At 39.1% G+C, this 26,036-nt stretch overlaps 1 protein-coding gene across 3 annotated transcripts in view; it reads right to left on the bottom strand.

Moving 5' to 3' along the window:
- LOC114203944 (ankyrin repeat domain-containing protein 26-like) overlaps positions 1-26,036 on the bottom strand; it is a 112,129-nt gene that overhangs the window by 69,202 nt on the left and 16,891 nt on the right. For all 3 annotated transcript variants that reach the window (XR_015768747.1, XM_088025465.1, XM_088025464.1), the window contains exons 2-7: positions 16,808-17,767; positions 14,351-14,465; positions 14,020-14,193; positions 11,664-11,770; positions 10,036-10,173; positions 7,854-7,921 (exon numbers count right to left, since the gene is read on the bottom strand). Coding sequence is in view for 2 of the 3 variants with exons in the window: in XM_088025465.1 (XP_087881591.1) it covers positions 7,854-7,921; positions 10,036-10,173; positions 11,664-11,770; positions 14,020-14,193; positions 14,351-14,465; positions 16,808-17,055 (850 nt within the window). In the remaining variant the exon portion in view is untranslated. The remainder of the gene's footprint in view (positions 1-7,853; positions 7,922-10,035; positions 10,174-11,663; positions 11,771-14,019; positions 14,194-14,350; positions 14,466-16,807; positions 17,768-26,036) is intronic.

The raw sequence follows: 26,036 nt of genomic DNA, 5'->3' as shown, positions 1-26,036 counted from the left end.
GAAACAGCACAGAGGACTTTCAAGGCAGTGAAACTATTCCGTGTCATTATACATTTGTTAAAACCAACAGAATGTACAACACCAAGACTGAACCGTAACGTCAATTATGGACTTTGGATGGTAAAGATGAGTTAATGTAAATAAAACAGTCTATCACTGTGGTACAGGATGTTGACAACAGGGGAGGCTATGCATGTATGGCAACATGGGGTAAACGGAAACTCTCTGTACTTTCTGCTATATTTTGCTGTTAACTTGAAAATGTTCTAAAAAAGTAAGGCCTATTTATCATGAAGAAAAAAAAGGTATCCATTGAGCCTGCTATCACCACGTATTAAAGATACAGCCACCATGAAAATTAAGATAAAGACCGAAGTAACGGAATACACGTGTTATCCACCAAATTGAAGTATATGGAAATACATAAAGCAAATAATTTTATTTTTTTAAAGATTTTATTTATTTGACAGAGAGAGAGATAGCAAGAGCAGGAACACGAGCAGGGGGAGTGGGAGAGGGAGAAGCAGGCTCCCCTCTGAGCAGGGAGCCCAATGTGGGACTGGATCCCAGGACCCTGGGATCATGACCTGAGCCGAAGGCAGACGCCTAACGACTGAGCCACCCAGGCGCCCGCAAATAATTTTAATTGCATACTTAGGCAGGAAAATAATTGACAATGATATAATCGAATCTTATTTTATAATTATAAACAGGGATTCACCACCATATGAAACAAAACTGCATTATCTATATAATTAAGAGTTTTTATTCTAATTTTAAATCAGAAATCATTGTTTAAGAATCATAATGAAAGTTTAGTAAGATAAAAAAAAGATTATAATTACCTAATATTGCCCCAGTAATTTATGTACAAATACGGGTTAAATATTCACCAAAAGTCAAAAAAGTAACCAGCACTTCAATTTAATACAGATCATGTGCTGAAACCAGTACCATGTTATACCATCACATTACTTGCTGTCAAAATAAAATCTTAAAACAACAACAAAAATTAAGTCAGGGCTCTAATTCCTGTGCAAAAAAGATTCCATACAGCAGGCCAAAGACTGCCACCATTAGATCCCACTTGAATGGCTGGCCCTTGGTTGGTATCTGGGAACTTGGATTTTGGGAGGGTTCCCACCATTCCATAGCTGCTAAGAGTGGCTGTGCCTAAGTGTTGGTACAAACCAGGTGACTTATCCTGTATACTTGATTTCCTTCTGGGAACCTGGAATTTTGGTATACGCTAGGGAGAAGATGCCTACGTGATTATCATTTCAAGAAAACTTCAGGCACCGAGTCTCTATAAGATTCTTGTACTGGCAGACAACATTTCGTACGTGTTGTCATAATTTGATGCCGGAGGAATTAAACACATCACTTGATGCTGGAGGAATTAAGCACATCCACAGGCAGAGGATTCTTAGAAGCCTGCACTTGGGTTTCCTCTAGACTTCACTCCATGCACCTTTCCTCTCTGCTGATTTTGCTTTGTATCCTTTCACCGTAATAAACCAAAGGCATGAGTACAAACATGCTAAGACCTGTGAGTTCTTCTAGTGAATAACCAAACCTGGGTGTCGTTCTGGGAGCCTCTAATACAACTGCATTATGTGAAATTTTTATGATTTGGGTTGATGTTTTCTACATGATTACAGTCAGAAGGTTATTTCACAGAACACCTTTCCTTGAATCTGTTTTTCTTAATATTTGCCTTGGAGATTCCTGTATTTCTACACCCATCTGAATAAAGGCATAAAAAGAATAGATGACATAATGATCAGAAAATAATGTCAAACAAGCAACAATCTTATTTTAATCAGGAAAAAACAGAGAATCCTGATTATCAATATGTTCTACACGATAAAATTTCCTATAAAAAATGAAAAGATCACACAAATTTTCTCCAACTAAATAGGGCTTAATTTGGGGCACCTGGGTGGCTCAGTTGTTAAGCGTTTGCCTTCAGTTCAGGTCACGGTCCCAGGGTCCTGGGATCGAGCCCCACATCGGGCTCCCTGCTCAGCGGGAAGCCTGCTTCTCCCTCTCCCATTCCCCCTAGTTGTGTTCTTTCTCTTGCTGTGCCTTTCTCTGTCAGATAAATTAAAAAAAAAAAAACTTTAAAAAAAATAAATACATAAATAAATAGGGATTAATACCATTCTTATGGTAGTTAGGAATCAATAAGGTAACTGGGATAATTATAGAAAAATATATAACTATCATACACAGTTTAACAACACACTATGGATTATAGAGTTTTGTTTCCAGGGTTTTCCTTAATTTCTTATAGAATTAAAAACATAGTTCACCTATTAAAGGCAGTTGTTGACAAATTAGTCAAAAAGCCAAAAACAGGGCGCCTGGGTGGCTCAGTCGTTAAGCGTCTGCCTTCGGCTCAGATCATGATCCCAGGGTCCTGGGATCGAGCCCCACATCGGGCTCCCTGCTCAGCGGGAAGCCTGCTTCTCCCTCTCCCACTCCCCCTGCTTGTGTTCCTGCTCTTGCTATCTCTCTGTGTGTCAAGTAGATAAATAAAATCTTAAAAAAAAAAAAGCCAAAAATACTCCATCCAAAATATAAGATGAATTATCCACTCCACCCTGAAAATAGTGGATTTGATCATTAAAGATCAATAGGGCTCATTTGGGGGAAAATAGAGTGAGTTATCTTATATACATAGATGGTTAAAAACTTGGTAATCTAATTGGCCATATATTCTTGTTAAGTCACAGTTTACCGATTTCTGAAAAAAATATAAAAGCATGTCACATTAAAACTGTATAAAAGCATGTCACATTATAACTATATCAGAGAAAAATTTCTGACAATCCAGAAAATGCTTTCAGTCTTGGCAGACCATCATCAGTAACTCTGTCACTGTGATACAGATACAAAGAAATTTAGCACAAGAAACTAATAAAATATGAGATACACTTGAGATTAGGTAGCCCATGACCTTAGAAGGAAATATACATATATGTCAAACATACATATGGTCGAAGTGTGTTCTCATACTGTTGGATTCCAAGACAATTTTCCTTAGCGCTTTCTTTAGAGATGAAATTCAGAAAGGAGCAGTAAAAGTGGAGACATTAGAAGAAGGCAAATGAAAAGAGGATCAAGGGAGACAGCACTAACAAAAATAGTCAGGTATTGACTGTTTTTACTGACACCGAATTCCTAAACTAGTGAGACTAGTATATTCAGTGTCACCTTATATTTTCTCCTTGGCATTACACTAGTTTTCTGCAATAAAATATTTAAAAGAGGTCAAAAGGCTCCAAACTGCTGGTCCGTCAACTATTTCTGATCAAAATTTAAAACTCTCAAAATACAGCTGCATCATGATTCCATATCAGAGATAGGGCCCGACAGTGGCTTCCTGCCTGTTGCTGTTTTGTTTTCGTATTCATCCAGGAGAGTGTATCAAGGACTTGAGGAGAAACTCAAGTATCTCCACAAGAGACAGGTAAGAAAGACAACACTTTTCCTCGCACTTGACTCCTAGGTTTTGACAATTATGGAAAAATGTTGGCAAGTCTACTCACCAGGCTAGACCATTTTCCCTTGACCCTGTCCGGGTAGATACAGCAGTTACAAAAAAGTCACGTGGGACCTTACTTGATGTGTTATTTTTCCATATTTGGACACAGAAAGTCCCAAACATGTAAATAATAGATCTTACAACTCAAAAATTCTTTTGAAAAGGTTACCACCAAAGAGCTTTTAAAAGTTAAATCCAACTTTCTTTCCAGTAATTTCATTTTATACACATACTACTCCTCCTTGAAATATTTTTTTAAATTTTTTCAACATCACTTCCTCTACTTCCTCTCCTACATTTCCCCAGTCACCCCTCAGTCTTCTCTACTAACTCCTACCCCTCCATCCACCCCTTATATATTGGTATTCCCAGGGTTTGTTCACTGGCCTTCTTCTCATTCTATATGTTTCTCCACCATGGACAAGCTCAATCTTTGTCCAAGCTATGACTTCGCTTAATAATTATACTCAGATTATTTCAGATCTGCACCTCCAACCTAGCTCTATCTCCAGCTAGAAACTCCTCGTGTTCAATTACCCAATTACTGAAAATATACTACGTGGACATTCCATCAAATTCAACATATACAGAAAAAAACCTGGTCTTCCCTATTCCCACCGCTCTCCTCTCTTCATCCAATAAAGTCCTACTCATTCTTCCTGTCCCATTTAAATGCTAGTGTACAACCTGGAAACATGAATCTTCTTAGATTTCCTCTCTCCCCTAACTTTTTACATTCAATAATCATGAAATCATATTAACTATACTTCTTTTCTGTCTCTTCTTTCTATTTCCCCCGCCACTGCCCTACTCAAACATGAGCTCTTAACTGATGACTTCCAGAGGGGGAAAAAAAGCCACCAACTATTATTGTTATTTCTTAAATGAATAAAGAAATTTTGAGCAAAATGAAAGAAAGGGGGCACCTGGGTGGCTCAGTCAGTTAAGCATCTGCCTTCAGCTCAGGTCATGGTTTCAGGGCCCCGGGATCAAGCCCCGCATCGGGCTCCCTGTTCAGCAGGGAATCTGCTTCTCCCTCTCCCTCTGCCCCTGTCCCTCTGCCCCTGCCCCTCTGCCCCACTTGTGCTATCTCTCTCTCTCAAATAAATAAAATTTTTTTAAAAATTTTAAATATTCAAAAAAATTGAATAAATTGTGCCTCCTGACTTTTTCAGTACAGAAGGGTGAAAATTTCATAATGGACTGATACTAGGCTAAGGAAATATAAGCTTCCTTTGTCTTCCAGTCTCTTTACACGGTTTCCTTCAATATATCCTCCACATGCGGGGCCAGCAAACTACGGCCACAGGCCAAGTCCGACCTGCCATCTGGTTCTGTAAATAAAGTTTTATTGGAGCACAGTCACATCTATTCACCTATATATTGATACGGCTGCCTTCACACTACATTGGTAATTGTAGTTGAGAAACCACATGGCCTAAAATAGTCACTATCTGACCCTTTAAAGAAAAAGCTTCAAAAGGAGAAATGATTATGCTAAGCTAATCACAGTACCTGATTTACCAGTGACTGGTTTAGGAACAAGCATGCGATATAACCTAGCCTATAAAATGTTAGAGGAAATTTACTGCTAGCCTCTGAGTTTTCTTCTTATTTAAAAGAAACATATAGGGGGCACCTGGGTGGCTCAGTCGTTAAGCGTCTGCCTTCAGCTCAGGTCATGATCCCAGGTCCTGGGATTGAGCCCCACATCGGGCTCCCTGCTCCGCAGGAAGCCTGCTTCTCCCTCTCCCACTCCCCCTGCTTGTGTTCCCTCTCTTGCTGTCTCTCTCTCCTTCTGTCAAATAAATGGGTAAAATCTTAAATTAATTAATTAGTTAATTAATGAAAGAAACATATAAAGAAAAACAGTCCTTCCAGTCATTGGATATTGTCATGTGAGACTATGCCTGGAGCTGTTGCTAATTAGCCAACCAGGAAGGGAGACATAAAATAATGCCAACCTCAAAGCTGAAAAAGAGACAACTGGGATTCTGATGAGATCACTGAACCATCAAAACAATTCTAGTTCCTATTGTTTTAGTCACTGTTTTGTTTTGGTTTGGTTTGGTTTTTAGATTTCTTTATTTGAGAGAGAGAGAGAGAGGAAGCGTGCAAGAGAGTGCACGAACGGGGGGAAGGGCAGAGGAAGAGAATCTTCAAGCTGACTCCATGATGAGCACGGAGCCCAACGTGATGTGGGGCTTGATCTCATGACCCGAGACTGTGTAAAACCAAGAGTCAACACTTAACTGACTAAGCCACCCAGGTGCCCCTGTTTTAGTCACTATTATAAGTCACCTATTATTTGCAGCTAAAAGCATTTTACCTGATAAAGTTCCCAAGGTCTACAGGGTAAGATCTACTCCTTTCCATAGGACTGAAAAACTTTCATAAGCTTGCCTTAGCTAAGTATTCACCTCATTCCAACCATTCCCATAGCGCACTTTTTGTACTGGCAAAACTGAACTGCTCATAAATCCTCCAAAGTTCACTCGTACATTTTAGCCTTTGCACTGCTGTTCCGTCTGCAAAACATGTAATCTTTTTTTTTATTTTTAAAGGTTTTATTTATTTATTTGACAGAGAGAGACACAGCGAGAGAGGGAACACAAGCAGGGGGAGCAGGAGAGGGAGAAGCAGGCTTCCCGCGGAGCAGGGAGCCCGACATCGGGCTCGATCCCAGGACCCTAGGATCACGAACTGAGCCGAAGGCAGACACTTAACGACTGAGCCACCCAGGTGCCCCACAAAACATGTAATCTTGATGGATGTTTCTCCTGCCAAACATCGTCCTTCTGCCACTTTACCTGGCAAACTTACTATTCAGTCTGCATACTTACCCTAAATTCTACTAAAAGTCTAATTCCTCAAAGTCTAATTCCTCACTATGGACTTACAGTATCTGGAACATATTAAAAGTCTAATTCCTCACTATGGACTTACAGTATCTGGAACATATTAAATGTCAATAAAAAAATAACAATGGTAATTATAAGCACTAGGGGACTCTGGCACATAGTAAGCACTAAATAAAGTAGAGTAAATAATAAAAATGACAAGGATAATAACAAATTCCTGGAGGGCAGGGATTGTGTTTTTTGAATGTTTGCATTCTACAACATCAGAATAACACTCAGGAGCTAAAAGACACTTGATAGTTATTTGTTACGTGAACAAATGAAAATGAGTAAATTGCAAAAACAATAGACAGTTACCTTAAAAAAAAAAGTCTCATTGGTATTGCTGCATACTAGCTAAGTTTTGCAGTTCTTATTGTTTGCCATTTGTTTACGATACCAGGAAGGTATTGTAAAGTCCCCAGTTTTAAGGATAGTTCCTTTTTTAATGAGACAAGTCACCATAGAATAATATTTACTAAATGTAATCCACTTGTAAAAATTAAAAGATCCATTTTCATAACAAGTTCAATTTATTATAATATGCTTATAGAGAAAACAAAACATACTAACTTTAAAATCTCTTTTTCTTATTTACACAAAAATATCATATGGGATTTTAGGGGTCATGACTAAAATAATGAATTTCTTTTCAGACAATACCGCCTCATATTTTAAATTACCTACAATTAACTTCTTTTGTTGTTGTTCATACTGAGGTACTTTAATTTCTTTATTATGTTGTTAGCCAGCATACAGTACACCGTGAGTTTTTGATGTAGTGTTCAACAATTCATTAATTGCACGTAACACCTACTGCTCATCATAACACGTGTCCTCCTCAATACTCATCACCCGGTTACCCCATCCCCCCACCCCCCTCCCTTCTGTAACCCTCAGTTTGTTTCCCGGAGTCCAGTCTCTCTCACGGTTTGTCTCCCTCTGATTTCTTCCCCATTGTTCACGACAGCAGTACCTACAATTAACTTCTTAAATAATCCTGAATACTAGACTATTAAGAAAGAAATTAAGAAAGAAAAAAAAAATAGGGGCATCTGGGTGACTCAGTTGGTTAAGCGTCTGCCTTCAGCTTAGTTCATGATCCCCAGACCCCGGGATCAAGCCCCACATCGGGCTCCCTGCTCGGCGGGAAACCTGCTTCTCCCTCTCCCTCTGCCTGCCACTCCCCCTGCTTGTGCTCTCTCACTCTCTCTCTCTGTCAAATAAATAGATAAAATCTTAAAAAAAAAAGAAAGAAAGAAAAGAAAAGAGAGAAAAAAATACATATGCAATTTACACATTGGTTTTTTTTTTTTTCATTGCTCTTTCATTATCAAAACTTCCTTACTCTGACTCCATCTATGTGAGGACCACCAAAAGTAATTCATGCTGGAAAGTCTTACCTGGATTCTTATTTTGCAAATAATTGTTAAGTTTTTCTTCTCTATGTTCCGCAATTAGTTGGCGACTGCTACATATAAAAAGGGGTGATAAACAATGTTACTCTTTTAATACTGATATGAAAAACACTTACCAAATACCAAATTCTTAAAAGAGTATTTCAAATATCAGAACTAATATCAAAACTTAAAGTACCCCATATACTTCAAATTTATAAGTTTTATACACTTTTTATTAATATTACTTAATTATTAAGTATGTAATGAAAGGAGAAAAAAAGTAAGGTGAACCAGTCATGAATTAGTAATTTAGTAATTAGTTAGTAAATTAGAGTTAGCTTGCCATAATGGAAAGTGTCTAGAACTCAGAAGTCCTAAGTCTCACAGCTATTTGCTCTTGGACAAGCCACTTCTCTTGGGCTCAAAGTCTTCCTCTATAAAACAGGCATCTTACTGCCTTATTTTACAAGGTTGTTAAGAGGATTTAATGAAATATTAAACCCAAAACATGGCCTCTCAGGAAAGGTGATGCCCACTACTCTGGGAAGGGCAATATGAGACCTTTCATCACCTAATAAGAAAAGCCGCACCACAGGATTTAAAGCAGGCTTGGGATATAGGTCTAGTAACAAAGGAGAAAGAGAAGTCCAGTCTCTTCCTGCAGCAGTATTTGAACCTCTTTAACAGCTTAGAATGGTCCCAACTACTATCTGCTAGCAGAAAAGACAAGCAAAACCCTCAAAGGGTAATTCATCATGAAGGTCTGGGCTAACATATGGGCTTCACGTAAGGCTTTTGAGTGTGAACGCAAGGGTGTGTGTGGCGAAAGCCAGGAGGCCCAGCTGACAGAACAGGGTGCTGGTGCTTTGGAATAGCTGAGCATATAAGCATATGTAGTAAACTAAAAAAAAGTTGTAACTTCGAAGTCTAACTCTGGATCACCCTGAAGACTGAGGAATGTGGATCAGCAAGGGCATCCTAGGAGCAAAGATCAATCATGACCACACCACAGAACCAGTTTCTTTCTTACTTTTTTTTTTTTAAGATTTATTTATTTATTTATTTATTTGAGAGCGAGAACGTGAGAGGGGGGAGGGTCAGAGGGAGAAGCAGACTCCCCGCTGAGCAGGGAGCCTGATGCGGGACTCAATCCTGGGACTCCAGGATCATGACCTGAGCCAAAGGCAGTCGCTTAACCAACTGAGCCACCCAGGCGCCCTGCAGAACCAGTTTCAATGGCAATGCTGTAGTAGTAGAATCAGAGGAAACAAGGGAATGAGAAGAATGTCTTTTCCTTCGAAATGACTTGTGAAAAAACATGGTCTCTTTGGTCTTAGGGAACTCCTCAGGTTCTTGGAAACTTCAAGGGGGAAAGTATAGGAGATAGCCCTCAAGGGAAAGTATAGGGTTTTCTACTAACCTGAACATCTCAAGACCCAAGTAACTAGTTAGAAAAAACAAAGATGTTGGGGCGCCTCGGTGGCTCAGTCGGTTAAGCATCTGCCTTCGGCTCAGGTCACGATCTTGGGGTCCTGGGATGGAGCCCCACGTCAGGCTCCCTGCTCAGCAGGGAATCTACTTCTCCCTCTATCCCTCCCCCGCCTGTGCTCTCTACCTCTCTTCAAGTAACTAAAATCTACAAAAAAAAAAAAAAAGAAAGAAAAAGAAAAAACACAGATGTAACATTATTTCTACCCCATGCATAATAAGAGTTATACTTGGAATGAAACAGATACAGTTAGGATCCCTAAGGATAAAGGTCTCAATAGTCCTGAGATAAAGAATCCTGCACGCATTACTACTTTTTACTAGTCGTCTAGCCTTTTTCTTGATTTCTGGCAAATGATGTGGGCTAACTCACTGCCATCCCAAAACTGCCTGAATCAAACAATGAACTCTCATCTGTTACATAAGAACTAACAGTTAGGGGCGCCTGGGTGGCTCAGTCCTTAAGGTTCTGCCTTCGGCTCAGGTCATGATCCCATGGTCCTGAGATCGAGCCCCACGTCAGGCTCTCTGCTCCGCGGGAAGCCTGCTTCTCCCTCTCCCACTCCTCCTGCTTGTGTTCCCTCTCTCGCTGTGTCTCTCTCTGTCAAATAAATAAGTAAAATCTTTAAAAAAAAAACAGTTAAATTATTATATACCTCAGTTTAGTAATAATTAACACTTTAATGTAAACACTTACACTTTAAGACCACTAAAAATAGAATATTCTTCTGCAGTCCATCCATTCGCATCTTCAGAAGAGATATCAATACCTTGCTGAAGAAGAACCCTGACTAGATCTGCAGAATCATGATGTACAGCAAGCATGAGGGCTGTTCTAAAATAACAGAGAGATAACTTCACCCTTAGGAACTTAAGAGTTATTTAAACAGCTCATTTGATATACTTTATCAGGGTAATATCTTGCCTGTCAGTACAGAACTGACCATTAACATGTTCCCGCGCTCATCTTTGTAAATTACCTCCATGCCTAAAAGGAAAGGACAAACAAGAAGCCTCTTGTCCTACTGGGGTATGACAGTAGAAGCTGCTGCTTTAAAGTCCTTTGATGAACAAGAAACTATGCTGAGGTCACTCATCTGAATGGGTAAAGATTTTTAAAAAAGACTTCCCCATTTCTTCCTTAATCTGATACAGTGTGCTTCCAAGCCATCTAGAGGACAGGTCCGTATAAAAAGCTATTTGCAGGGGCGCCTGAGTGGCTCAGTCGGTTAAGCGTCTGCCTTCAGCTCAGTCATGATCTCGGGGTCCTGGGATCAAGCTCCACGTCTGGCTCCCTGCTCTAGACCCTCCCCCTGCTCATGCTCCCTCTCTCAAATAAATAAAATCTTTAAAAATAAAAAAATAAAAAAGCTTACTTGCAGGCTTAAAATAACAGTATTCATACTAACGGTGATAAAACAGTCATAGTTGCAGTAATGATGCTAAGATAAGCACGTGGTAGGCACTCAATTAAATGCTATATATATACAAAACATTACACACAACCACCCTTGAAGGATATATTATTATCCTCCTTTTCATATCAGGAGATGTATCTGGTTATAATTAGTAATGTTTCCAAAGTCACACGCCCAGCAAGCACGAAAGCTAGGAATTAAACCTAGTCTTGTGTCAATCTAAAGCCCATCTCTTTTCTCTTTATCACCCACCTATGATATGTCCTCATTAAAGGAAAAGTCTATTCAATTAAAGTTATCTTTCATCCTTCTACCTTACCAATGGAAAAAAAAAAATACTGAACATGAAAAAGGATGATGAGCCCATATTATCTGGTAATAGTAATTAATAATCACTTAGGGATCATCTAACATCAGTATTCTTCAAAAACAAAAAGCAATTTAAAGCAAAGAGTCATCCAAAAGACAAAACAACTCCTATTTATGTTTAATATTCATCTTTTAAAGAAAATATATATGAAGTAGAAGTTTCAAAAATACTATAAAAGGGTTAAGAAGTCCAATATTGCATCATAAAGTAAAATAAAAGTTAGGAGTCCACACTTTATAAAACTAATAAAACTAATATGAAACCCCTTTAGCTAATATAAAATCATATGGCAAAAAAAAAAAAGACTGCAAATGACATCAGTCAATAATATGAAGGAATATAAATTCTACCCTACACTGTTCTTCCACGTTGCCCTGTCAGAATAATTGCTTTCTGCCTAACTGATGACATGTTGACATTTTTCACTATATAATTATAAATTAATCCTCTTCTTATTAAGTTAATCTTTCTGACGTGAGTAACTGTACCACTCCAGAACAATGTAAGGTTAAAAAAAAACAACCAAAACTACTGTACCTTTGCGACTTATCAACTGCATGTACATTTGCTTCTTTTTGTATTAAAAATTCCACCATTTGCTGTTTGTTCTTACTTACAGCGAGTAAAAATGGTGTGAATTCATCCTGTAAAAGTGCAAAAACAATTTATAATTTACAAAATTACATATTTCCATACTGAATTTTAAAACTTATAAAGGATCCTCTAAACTCAAATATATAATATAGAAAGTACTCTCGCCCTTCTGTGCTTTCACCAGCTGCTCCTTCTCTTTACAATAGCCCTCCTCAGGGGGCCTGGGTGGCTCAGTCCCTTAAGCATCTGCCTTGGGCTCAGGTCAGCTCAGGTCGTGATCCCAGGCTCCCTGCTCAGAGGGGAGTTGGCCTCTCCCTCTCCCTCTGCCCCGCCCCTATGCTCGAGCTCTCTCGCCCACTCTCTCTCTCTCAAATAAATAAAATCTTTTTAAAAAAATAAAATAAATAAAACTAAATTAAATAGCCCTCTCCCACCTCTTCAACAGATTAACTGCAGTCATTCTCCAAAACTCACTTCATTGACTGGTTCCAAGAATCTTGGCTTCTATCCAAGATATGGATTATTATCTTATTATGGTATGCTCTAGTTATTTTATTGCACCCATCTCAACCAAGAGCTTCTTGAGGGAAGGGATTATTTTTTTTCTCTATATCTCCAAACTCTAAAACATAGCAGTAAATGCTTTAAGTATTTTTATTGAGTTAACAACCTAAATGATTATCTCTGGAGTAGTGTTTTTTAAATTACATTCCAAAGAACATATACTTTGCTGGAACATAAGTACTGTGCGCCAATAGAAAGATTCAATGATCATCTATGATTGAGAAATATGACAAAACTGCACTATATATCTAGCACAAAAGAAATCCGTTTAAATTTGCTTATCCCCATTTGACAATACTTTTATGTGGCAAACATTAACATTTGAGAAATTAGAGTTTCAGGGGTATAGTTTTGAGAGCTTTCCAATAAAGATGAAGGTTTTCGGGGTGCCTGGGTGGCTCAGTCATTAAGCGTCTGCCTTCGGCTCAGGTCATGATCCCAGGGTCCTGGGATCGAGCCCCACATCCTGCTCGGCGGGAAGCCTGCTTCTCCCTCTCCCGCTCCCGCTCCCCCTGCTAGTGTTCCCTCTCTTGCTCTCTCTCTGTCAAACAAATAAATAAAATCTTTAAAAAAAAAAAAAAAGATGAAGGTTTTCTCCGGGTTACACAAACATGCTTGACTCTCTTCTATCAACGGTATCAGGATCCCCGATGTCAACATAAGGCACTCTTGATCCAAATGGGTCACTGAGGAGAGGGACTCGGAATTAAAAGAGTGGCTCTGGGGCAACTGGGTGGCTCAGTCAGTTAAGCGTCTGTCTTTGGCTCAGGTCATGACCCCCGGGGTCCTGGAATCCAGCCCTGCATCAGGCTCCCCTGCTTCTCCCTCTCCCTCTGCCCTTCCTCCATACTCATGTTTGTTCTCTGTCTCTCTCAAATAAATAAAATCTTTAAAATAAAAAGTATCATTAAAGTGAAATCTTAGACAATTCAGTTACTTCAAAATATTTTCATTCAGGGAATGCATGAGCTTCCAAATATGAAAAACTGACCCTACCTATGTCAACCAACAGTGTTTCTGTAAGGGCAGTGGTAGAAGTAATGCGTGTCAAAGAAACAGAAGGTGGACTGGTGAGCATGGTCATCAGCTATTCCCCACGTACAGCTACCACCCCACTGAGGAACTACACAAGGCTGAGCAGGAACTACTCTCTGAAATGGGAGACCTCAATGTGGTACATGGCGGGAAGAGTGGCTACAAGCACAAGTAGATACCCCTGTAGGATGTCATGACCTGATCCCCTTGCTCTCATTTTCAGAACCTTGGGGCCTGGAGTGCCCAGGGCCTGCAACCTGCTGCTTTCTCCTCCCACTTACACTCACCCAAGTTACCCCACTGGGTCAGAGTCTCCCACCCATTCCCAGCAGCACCCATTTCCTAAGCCCCTGCACAGCACCCAGCGTCCATCACCTCCACTCCCCTCTAGGCCTTCAATCCTTTGTGGGCTCTGAGCCCACCATTCACTCCCAAGCGCTAATGGGAAGATTCTCTTTCCGGGGCGGAAGGGTGGCTGGGGGACGGAACTTTGCCCTCTCCATGGGCATCATCTTTCTCTAGCCCTCCCTGCCCTGGCTTTGGAGTTGTTTCCATGACGACAGGACCTGATGTATAGACTTCAGTATATGTATTTATTACACATATAAGTAAATATGTAAATAAAATGTTTTGTGGCTAAAAAAACTTATATATACCTATATATTATTTCAAATACTTCATAAAGACAGCTGATCTGTACCTTGTTTCTCGCTTCAATATTTGCATGGTGTAAAAGCAGCTTCTCTGCTATTGATGTATTTGAACCAACGGTGGCATAGTGGAGAGCAGTATTGCCAGCAATGTCCACAAGATTTGGATCAGCACCATGTTCTAGAAGAATAGTCACACATCTCTCGTTCTGGCATTGTACAGCCTGTCAGTATTACACCAAGAAACAGAGTGTAAATTCTGGAAATTTAAAGTAAACGTGCCACAGGTTTCACCAATTAGTTATGCTTAAATGCAATAAATTTTCATTCTAAGTAATTAAATCAAATCCATCTCAGGCAGACACAGCTGCTACCACATACCTTCATCAGAGCAGTCCTGTAATCTCCATCAAAGAAGTTAAGCTGGCATTTCCTCTCCACTAGGAGAGCAACGACATCTGGATGGCCACTGGCACAGGCCAAATGGAGAGCAGTCCTATGAAAGTGAAAGAACTTTTTAGGAAATTATAGTGCACTATTTCAAAACATGCAATGAATTCATGTAATTGTAAACGTTAAATAGCACCTTATTCCTATGACTCCAAAACAAAGATTTAGTTTTCTTTTGAAGAAAGTACAATATTTATTAGTGATTATTCACCACACTAATAAAGAGCAGCCTATCTGATTAGGTAGAGCATGACCTCAGGATTCAGCTTAACTTGGGTTTGAATCCTACTTCAACTCTGTCACTTAACAGTTATCACTTACTCAGCCTTATCCTCAATTTCCTCATCAACAAAATGGGGATAGAAATAGTTATCTCGGGTCCCCTGCCCAGCTCAGTTTGAAGATCATGTGACTCTTGATCTTGAGGGTCATGAATTCGAGCCCCGTGTTGGGTACAGAGACGACTAAAAAATAATACTAATAAATAAAATAAAGAGTAGTTATCTCACAAGACCTCGGCCTGATGCTTAAATGAGGATCTATGCAAAGTTTGTTACATAACATTATTATAACTATTACTATTACTATTTTACAAAGACAACATCCAATTAGGTAAAGTGATACGATTATGCCTACTTTGTAGATATGTTTTAAGGATTTTCAAAAATACTACATTTCAGTGATTCTAAGATGCTCATTTTGTCACCTTTTAATATCTCTGACACTGGAATGCAATTTATAATTCAAAATGTCTTACAACTATAATTGGCAGAATTTTTTAAAATTTCTTATCGGTACAGAAACTACTGGGGCATCAGACAATCTATGGTGCCTTACATTAAATGAAATAATGATATACACAACAGGTCTATTGCAGTTCCAGTCATATACCTGGCATTTAAGTAAATTTTAGTTCTTGAAAGCATTATGGGAAAAGAGGACTAAAATAACGGAGAATGTTTTTTAAGTAATTCTTACCCTGATTTTCAAGAAACTTTAAGCCAAAGGAAACTCAGGATTTAAATAAACAGGGACAGCTCATTTTATTAAATATTTAGATTTATAAGTCACATGAAAATCAAGTACTACCAATTATCAATATCAGTACTTAATACTATTAAAATTTCAAAAGGGCAGGTAAAGGTTAACATTTACAATTTCCTATCTTCAAGAAATGTTTTCGTTTGAAAGGAAGGAGGAAAAGCTTTAAGTGAGATTAAGTCCTAATACTTCAATTTAAAATTGCTCATCTTAGGGGCACCTCAGTGGCTAGTTGGTTGAGTGTCCAACTCTTGGTTTTGGCTCCTACATAACATGTGTTCAGATTCTATTTGATAAATAAATGGATTGAAAGAGTAGATACAGTTGGAGAGTTCAGTTATTTTTAAAGATTTATTTATTTTAGAGAAAGAGTATGCACAAGCGGGGGGAAGGGCAGAGGGAGAGGGAGAGAATCTCAAGCAGTCTCCCCACCAAGCATGGAGCCGGACATGGGGCTCAACCCCACAACCCCGAGATCACGATCCACGCCGAAATCAAGACTCTGATGCTCAACCGATTATGCCACCCAGGCATCCCAGAGAGTTCAGTATTTTTAAAGAAAACTTTTATAAAGTAAAGCAATACATTTGAAATTGCAACAATCATTTATATTTCCTATTTTTTATTTTTTTCATAAGGACACAACTAAAATTTTATAAACCTTTATATTATCATTTTTATTATTTATTTTCATAAGGATGTAACTAAAATAAAATGATTAATCTATAATCATTTATACGTAATAAAGCTACACACAACAAAAAACAGGTATATATTTAATGTATAAATAAAATCTACAAGTACACATAAAAATAACCCCTTTACTTCTGAAGAGGCTAAACGTTGTCAGAAGATACCAATCCCCACCTGCACTCCCAAATTCTTTTTAAAATGGAAAGTAAGAGGGGCACCTGGGTGGCTCAGTTAAGTGCTTGCCTTCAGCTCAGGTCACGTTCCTAGGGTCCTGGGATCGAGCCCCGCATCGGGCTCCCTGCTCAGCCGGGAGCCTGCCTCTCCCTCTACCCCTGTCTCTCTAGCTGTCTCTCTCTGTCAAATAAATACATAAAATCTTAAAAAAAAAAAAAAAAAAAAAAACACCTGTCTGTACAGTGGTCTATACGGGGAATTATGAGTGGGTCCAAAGGCAGCTGAAGATTTCGTTTTGATGCTCAGCCGACCTGGGCGCTGGACCCCTGCTGCGGGGCCTCAGGAGGGAAGACCGCAAAGCGCCCTAGGTGACAGGAGGGCTCGGTTCCACAGGCGGAGCCCGGGAAGGTGCGCGCTTCTCCCGGTCCGCCCCACCTCCTCCCCGCCGTCTCGGGCAGCCGGCCTCCAAGTCCCTATTACCTGTTCATCTTGTCTCTTTCGTTCACGCCGTGTTTCCCGAAAGTGAGAACCTTCTGCAGTTTCCTTACGTTGCCCATGATGGCAACTTTGTGGATCTTTTTGAGATCTTTGTCTCGGATGTTGTACCCCCACCCGGAGCTGCTGGTTCCAATTCTCTTCCCACACGGGATGCCCGAGCCGTCCCTCAGCGAGCTGGTGACTGGAAGGGACGACCCGCCCTTATCCTGGAAGCTAAAAAACTTCTCCATCGCAAAGCCTGGAGGCTTCACAAACACTTCACCTTCCCCTCGGCTTTTCACCACCTCTAGAGCCCAACACTAGCGCCAGAGATAAGCCAAACCCGCCTCGCCACTACATCACACTAGCGAAACTCCGCGGTTTGCCAACCGTAACCAAGCAACGAAGCCAAACACAAGTGCGCTCGGGCACCTCACAAAGCAGCGTCGCTGCGCCTGCGCACAAAGGGCCGGCGGCCAAGGGTGCCCAAAGCGCATGTGCGAGGTCCCAGTCTCTCGAATCTCAGCGTTTGCTTGTGAGCCGGGGTGGGTTCCCCTTCAAACGTTGGCGGGAGTTGGCTGAGCTTTCCCGAACATCTGCAGAAGTTAGACTCGCCGGTGTGGAAAAGCACTCTTCGTATCCTACTGGGGCTAGAGTGCATGAAACTTCAGGATGCTGAATGCCTCGTCCCCCAGAAAACTTCCCTAAAAAAAGCTCTCCCTCAGTTTATTCCTCTTCCATATCCCTCTGGGCCCCAGCCGGTCTCCATGCCAATTGAGCAGATGCTGCAATAGAAAGCTGTTTTCAGGTGCTCCTGGGTGACTCAGGTGGTTGGGCATCTGCCTTCCCCGGGGCATGATCCCGGGGTCCTGGAATCGAGCCCCAGTTTGGGTTCCAGGCTCAGCAGGAAGCCTACTTCTCCCTCTGCTTCTGCCTGATGCTCCTCCTGCTTGTTCTCTCTGTCTAGTAAATAAAATCGTAAAAAAAGAAAGAAAGAAAGAAAAGAAAGAGATGTTTTCGTGGTCAGAGACTTCAGCAATGTGTATCATCAAGTGCAAACTTATGAGAGGAAAACTATGCACGTTCTCCGGATGAAATGAAAACGTATTTCTGCATGCCTCTTGATCCTCCCATTTGTCCCAGCCTTACATTTACATTTTCTTTTCTTTTCTTTTTTTTGCTCTTATTTCCCAGTTAAATCTTTAAGCAAGCCAAGATTTATTTTGGAGCATGGTGCAACATTTAAGGTTTGGTTTGGTTTGGTTTTGAGAGAGAATGGGGGGCAATAATGGGGGGAGGGACAGCGGGAGAGGGAGAGAGGAGACTCTGAAGCAGGCTCCACCCCGAGCGCGGAGGGGTGGCGATTGATCTCAGGACGCTGACATAATAACCGGACCTGAAATTAAGATCAGACGCTTAATCCACTGAGCCACACAGGTGCCCCAACATCTAAGAACTTTTTAAAAAATAGTTATTTGCTTGTCATAACTAATCCATCTTTTCTCACCTAGTTTAAAATGCCACTTCATCGTTAAATTCTCAGTTATGTTTTTTTTTTCTGTTTCTGGGTTTTACATTCTCTACAAATGACTAGTAGTCTTCTTGTATCCGTACTCTACTAGTTTAACTTCTTTATAAACTAGGTTTTAATCCATTACAGCTCCGTAGTTCCCCTTCTTAATCTCCTCTTTCACTATTCTCTTGGCAATATTTACCTCTACATTATTTGAGATGAAGTTTTAATCACTATGCTAAATTAAAAAGAATTCACAGTGAGAATGTCTGTAATTACAGTAAAAGAATTTTAACAGAATCAAACATAAATAGTTGTGTCTAGATACATGTTATGTCTTTCAATTTCAGTGTATCTAGATACGTGTTATGTCTTTCATAAGCTTCTGGTAGTCTTTTTCCTTACATAAATCCTGCATACTTCTTTTTCTTGCATACTTCTTGATATATTTATATCTGGGCTTTTTCATTTTTCTACTGTTATGGTATATTGTTCCATTATAATTTGTAAATGGTTATTGTTTTGATATCTGTGTATTTATTTGGCAACAGAGTGAAGAACTTTTTAAGCTTCAGTCTTGTTAACAGAAGTTGGCAGTTTCTACTCTGGAAAACGGTATGGAGGTTCCTCAAAAAGTTGAAAATAGAGCTACCGTACAACCTAGCAATTGCACTACTGGGTATTTACCCCAAGGATACAAATGTAGGGATCCCGTCGTATGTGCACCCCAATATTTATAGCAGCAATGTCCACAATAGCCAAACTATGGAAAGAGTCAATATGTCCATCAACAGATGAATGGATAAAGGTGTGGGGTGTGTATATATATATATATATATATATATATATATATACACAATGGAATATTATGCAGCCCTCAAAAGGAGCGAAATCTTGCCATTTGCAATGACATGGATGGAACTAGACGGTATTACGCTAAGCGAAATAAGTCAAGCAGAGAAAGACATGTATCATATGATCTCCCTGATATGAGGAATTCTTAATCTCAGGAAACAAACTGAGATTTGTTTGAAACTACTCCACTACTGGAGTAGTGGGGGGTGGGAGGGATGGGGTGGTTGGGTGATAAGACACTGGGGAGGGTATGTGCTATGGTGAGCGCTGTGAATTGTGTAAGACTGATGAATCACAGACCTGTATCTCTGGAACAAATAATACATTATATGTTAAGAAAAAAAGAAGAAGATATTAGGAAGGGAAAAATGAACGGGGGGAAATAGGAGGGGGAGATAAACCATGACAGACTACGGACTCTGAGAAACAAACTGAGGGTTCTAGAGGGTGGAGGGGGGGTGGGAGGATGGGTTAGCCTGGTGATGGGTATTAAGGACATGATCTGCATGGAGCACTGGGTGTTATACGCAAACAATGAATCATGGAACACTACATCAAAAACTAATGATGTAATGTATGGTGATTAACATAACATAATAAAATTAAATTAAAAAAAAAGAAGTTGGCAGTTTCTGGCCGGTACTTAGGGAAGGCACAAAGTGGATGGTAAAGATTTCACCAGAAAGATTAAAATACTGAAGAATGGTATGATGCGGTTGGAAAAAAACCAAGTAAAATGCAAACAAGGTGGGCTGTGTGGCTTATATATACATATAGGCTGTATACTGAGTGTCTACAGAAAATCCTTTTAACGTGTTACTTGATGCAGTAATTACAACTGGATTATACCTGATATTGTGGGTGAAGCAGACAGAAAGGAACAGGAGCAGACCCATGACAACAGCTAATACAAAACCAGCTAACCCAAAACTCACCAGATTCCTATTACATTTGTTAATGATTTTAAGAATTAACCAAAGTAAGAGCCCTTGGCTGGCTCAGTTGGTAGAGCATGCAACTCTTGATCTTGGGGTTATGAGTTTAAGCCTCACATTAGGCATGGAACTTACTTAAAAAAAAAAAAAATTAACCAAAACAAAAACTGACAGAAACCACTGTTGCATAAGATGCACCACATAATTTGAAAGTTTGGTGTCTATGTATACGGCAAGGGAAATACATAGATATAAATTTAGGTACTTATTCTTCAGAAGCCCTTTAATGCCATTTTACGTCTGTAGGTTGAATGATTTGACAATAAGTTGCTTGGAACTAGCAACTCAGAAACCAAGGGTCTGCATCTTCAGCCAAATTGCTGCTGGAATGACCTACAGAGCTCTGGAGAGGACTAAGGTCCCTGCTGAGGAGGTGACTAGTTCCAGGATGGGTGTCTTCATTGGTGAAAGAGCAATGAACAAAAACAAAGAAACAAAAACAACAAAAAATTTCTCAGGCCTATCCAGCTTAGCTAGACAAAATTGTTTTGGTGTGTGTGAATGGTTTCAACTATGATCAACAAGCAATTGTCTCCTACAGGTTCCTGCTAGAAAATTATCTTTGTCTCTTACTTGTCTCCTCAGAATTCCCCAGGGTGACTCATGAGACCAGTAAAGGCTCTCTGTAGTGACATTTGAACATAAGACTCTGACACTTCCTAATGCAACCTGGAATGAGAGTCAAAGACATTAGCAGGCTATAAGGAGATAGGAACCCCACACCAGGACTCCAGGTAAGCTGTAGAATTGGGTTGACTCTAGTGTTTTTCTATAGATCAAAGATACTCAAAGAGTATATGATAGGTCAATTCTGAGCTTCTATGTTCCTTGGTCAGATGCTATGTGGATCCCCCAAAGAGTTTCTCACAATCAACTGAAACCTAAGGTTTCTGATTCCCAGACTTCTGCGGAAACTAATTTCAGATCTAGAACAAACAATCTCTGGAAAGTTCTTGACTAGAACTCCCATCCCCATCTAAAGCTCAAATATGCCCCGGTTCAGTTTTGCCACATGCTCATTTCAGTTATGCTAATGGAATTAATAATGTGTTAGAGTAATATTTGTTTAATGATGAAAAACAGCTGAGATATGAATGCTTTAACAAATCCCTTAGCTCAGGTTTTCCAATTCCACTTCAGGGCTGTCACAAATGTTTTCTCCTTTTAAGAGTTACCAAGAAATTCATCAAACACTTTTCCATAACTGGTTCATTCATTTTTTTGGGGACCTGTCTTCATTTGCATTTCACTGGATCTACTGAGGAAAACTGAAACTATATTGTAATTAAAGCATGATTTAAAAAAAAAAAGAATATGAGGGCTCAACCGTGTTGAGGATGATCTGCCAGTAAATAAATAAAAATAAATAAGTAAAATCAATGAAACAAAAAAATTGGTTCTATAAGGAAAAATCAAGAAACTGATAAATTCTAGCCAAAGTGATCAAGAGAAACAAAGACAAAATTACCATTATAAACAATGAGAAAGATCACATCACTACAGATTGTACACAGAGAGGTTAAAGAGTTACTGAGGAAATGTTATAAACAAGTTCATGCCAAAAAACTTGACAATTCAGATGAAATGTCAATTTCCTTCCAAGACTAAAAACTATCAGAATTGACTCAAAAAGAAACAGACCACAAACAAAATACCTAAAGAATTTGAACAAAAGGAAATCAAACCATGTCAGTGTAAGAAATCAACTAATCCCAAAGGCAGCAGTAATGGAGGAAATAAGCGACAAAAACTCTCTGAGACACACAGAAAGACAGAAAACAAACAGCAAAATGTCAGTAGTAAATCCTCCCTTACCAGTAATTATATTAAAGGCGGTGTTGGCGGACTATACATAAAAATAGTACCCACGTATAAAAATAAATCTATAAAAAAGATCCAAGTGTACATGCTGTCTCTTAAGAGACTCATACACCAAAGGACAGATCCCAGTATCTATGAAGCAACCATTCACATAACCGAAGGGACAAATACAGTATTAGTTGGAGATCTTAATGCGCCACTTTCAATAATGGATCAAACAACCAGAGAGAGAACAGAGAAATAGGACAGCGGAACAACAGCACAGACCAGTGAGGCCCCGGAGAACATGCTACCCAACGACTTCAGAACACAGTTCTCTCAAGCGCCTATGAAACATTCTCCAGGACAGACCCTATGTTGTCTACAAAACAAGTATGAATAAGTTTTAAAAGACTAAACTCATCTGAAGTATTTTTTATCATAACCTAATGAAACTAGAAATCGGTGACAGAAAGAAAACTGGAGAATTCACAAACATGTGCAAATTAAATCACACCCTTTTAAACAACAACTAATGGGCCAAAGAAGAAATCACAAGAAAATTAGAGAATACTTTGAGACAATTGAAAACACAAGACGCCGAAATTTAAGATGTAGCAAAAGCAGTGCTGAGGGAAATTTACAGCTCTAAACACAGTATAAGAGAAGAAATATCTCAACTCAATAACCTAATTTTACACCTTAGGGGACTAGAAAAGAAGAGCAAACTAAGGGCTATAAAAGGAAGGAAATAATGACGATCAGAACCAAAATAAAGGACAAAGCGAATTGATACACAATAGAGAAAAATCCATGCCCAAGGCCTGGTTTCTCTCTTTCTTTCTTTCTTTTTAAAGATCGACAAAACTGACAAGCTTTTAACTAGACTAAGGAAAAAGAGAAGATTCCAATTACAAAACTCAGATATGAAAGTGGGGACATTACCACTAATTTTACAGCCAAAAAAATGATTATATACACCAACAAGCTGGATAAGCTAGATGAAATGAACGAATTCCTGAAAACACACAATTGACAAAATTGACTTATCAAGAAAAAGAAAATCTGGGGCCCCTGGGTGGCTCAGTCGGTTAAGCGTCTGCCTTCGGCTCAGGTCATGATCCCAGAGTTCCGGGATAGAGCCCCACATCGGGCTCCCCGCTCAGCGGGGTGTCTGCTTCTCTCTCGAGCCCTCACCCTGCTTGTGCTCACTCTCTCTCACTCTGCCTCTCTCTCAAATAAATAAAATTAAAAAAAAACTGAAGAGACCGTAAGTAATCAAAATCATCCCAATAAAGAAAAGCCCAGGACCAGATAGCTTCATTGGTAAATTCCACCAAACATTTAAAGAGTTAACACCAACCCTCCTCACTTTTCAAAAAACGGAAGAGAAAGGAACACTTCCAAGCTCATTCTAGGAGGCTAGCACTATTCTGATCCCAGAGCCAGACAAAGATGCTACAAATAAAGAAAACTATAGACCAATATCCCAGAGGAATACTGATGCAAAAAATCCCCAGCAAAATACTAGCAAAGGTAATTCAGCAGCCTCTTAAAAGGATTATACACCATGATAAAGTGAGTTTTACCTCCATAATACGAGATTGGTGGAATATGAGCAATCACTCAAAATAATATATCCCATTAAAGAATGAATGGGGGGAAAAACACATGATCATCTCAATTCATGCAGAAAAAGTATTTGACAAATCTCAGCATCCTTTTATGATAAAAAACGCTCAACAAACTAGGAACAGAAGAAAATCTGATGTTTCCTCAAAAAGCTGAAAATACAATTACCGTATTAGGCAGCAATTCCACTCTTAGTATATACCCAAAAGCAGTGACAGCAGAAACTCAAACAGATATTTGCTCAACAATGTTGATAGCAGTATAACAACAGAAGGCTGAAGCAACTCAAGTGCTCGATGAACAGATAAACAAAATGTGGTTTATACATATCGTGGAACATTATTCAGTCATAAAATGGAATGAAATTCTGAGATATACCACAACGTGTATGAACCTTGATCACATTAAGCTAAGTGAAATAAGCTACTCACAAAAGGGCAAATACTGTATGATTCCACCTAGGAGGTATCTAACACAGGCAAATTCATAAAAACAGAAGACAGAAGAAAGGTTACCACGGGCTGAGGGGAAAGTGGAGTGAAAGCTATTGTTTAATTGGTACAGAGTTCCTCTTTGAGGTGATGAAAAAGTTCTGAAAACAGATAGTGGTGATGGCTGCAAAACAATGCAAACGTACTTATTGCCCCTGAGCTGTAAACTTAAAAATGGTTAACATGGTCAATTTTATGTTTACTTTACCATGATTTAAAAATAAATAGATAACTGGAGAGTCCTGCATCTATTAAAGAAATTGAATCTACGGTTAAAAACCTTTCCATGAAAAGAATTCCAGGCCCAGAGTGAATTCTACTGAACATTTAAATAATAATCCATTCTAAACAAACTCCTCCAGGAACGTGAAGAAGAGTGAATACTTTCTTAGTCACTCTGTGTTATACATTACCCTGATACCAAAACCAAAGACATTATAATTAAAAGCTACAGACTAATATCCTTCATGATGACATATGCAAATCCTAAACAAAATTTTAGCGTAACTACTAAAAATATGTATAAGACAACAACACATCACAACCAAGTGGGGTTATCCTAAACAATGAAAAAAATCAATGGGGAAACTAATGATGATTAACATAACAATAAAAAATTTAGAGCAAAAAAAAAATCAATGGGGACTTTATTATATAATCATCAACAAATGCAGGAAGTGCACTTAACAAAATCCAACATGCATTCCTGACAAAACCTCTCCGCAAATCAGAAAGAGAAGGGAAATTCCTCAACCTGATAAAGGGCATCTGTGAAAAACATACAGCTAACAACACACTTAATGGTAAAAAACTGAGTATTTTTCCTCTTCATGCCAGGAACAAAAGATGGATATCAGGCTCTTCACCTTTTTTAAGATTTCTTTTTTTTTTTTAAGCCAGGGCAATAAGACAAGAAATAAAAAGAACCCAGATTGGAAAGAAAAAATGTAGAAATTCAATGGAATCTACAAGATTTAAAAAAAAAAAAGCTCCCAGAACTACTTAGCAAGTTTAGCAAGGGTGGCAGATACAAACTAAACGTTTAAAAGATCTATTGTATTTCTAAATATCAGCAATAAACAAAGGATTCTTCTCTTGAAATAACATTTTTTAATAAAAATCTATTGACTATTTAGGGCTAAATCTGACAGAAGATGTAAAAGACATGTAACCACTCTGAAAGAAATTTTGAAAGGCCTAAATGAATGGAGACACATAATTTGTTCTGTGATCGTTAAGACTCAATATTGTTAAAAGGTCAATTCTCCCCAAATTGATCTATTTGGGTCAATGCAACCCCTATAAAAATCCTAGCAGGCTTTTATTTTTAAATCAACAAACGGATTCTAAAATTCATCAGGAAACACAAAAACATTAGAGCCAAAATAATTTTGAAAAAAGTAACAAAATTGGTAGACTAACAGTATATGACTTCCAGGCCTACTATAAAGGTATAGAAATCAAGGGTGCCTGAGTGGCTCAGTTGGTTAAGCGACTGCCTTCAGCTCAGGTCATGATCCTGGAGTCCTTGGATCCAATCCCGCATCAGGCTCCCTGCTCAGCAGGGAGTCCGCTTCTCCCTCTGACCCCCCTCGTCTCATGTGCTCTCTCTCTCTCTCATTCTCTCTCTCTCTCAAATAAATACAATCTTAAAAAAAAAAGCTATAGAAATCAAGACAGTGAAGCATCCTGACATGAGAGACCAATAGATTAATGGGCTAGAAGGGAATCCCGAAAGAGACTTACCATATATAAACAACTAAGTTTTTACAAAGGTGCAAAAGCTATGCACTACAGAAAGGACAGTCTTTTCAACAAATAGTTTTAGAATATATAAGAGAAAAAAAAAGAAAGGAAAAGAACAGAACTTCGATAAATATGCTTCATACTGTATCCAAAAATTAATTCAAAATGAATCACAGACCTAATGTAACACATGAAACCAT

The sequence above is a fragment of the Eumetopias jubatus genome, unplaced genomic scaffold (assembly GCF_037043125.1).
Source record: "Eumetopias jubatus isolate StellerSeaLion01/CBP00866 unplaced genomic scaffold, mEumJub1_p1.0 scaffold_8, whole genome shotgun sequence".
NCBI lineage: Eukaryota > Metazoa > Chordata > Mammalia > Carnivora > Otariidae > Eumetopias > Eumetopias jubatus.
This window is presented reverse-complemented; position numbering and strand designations above follow the sequence as displayed.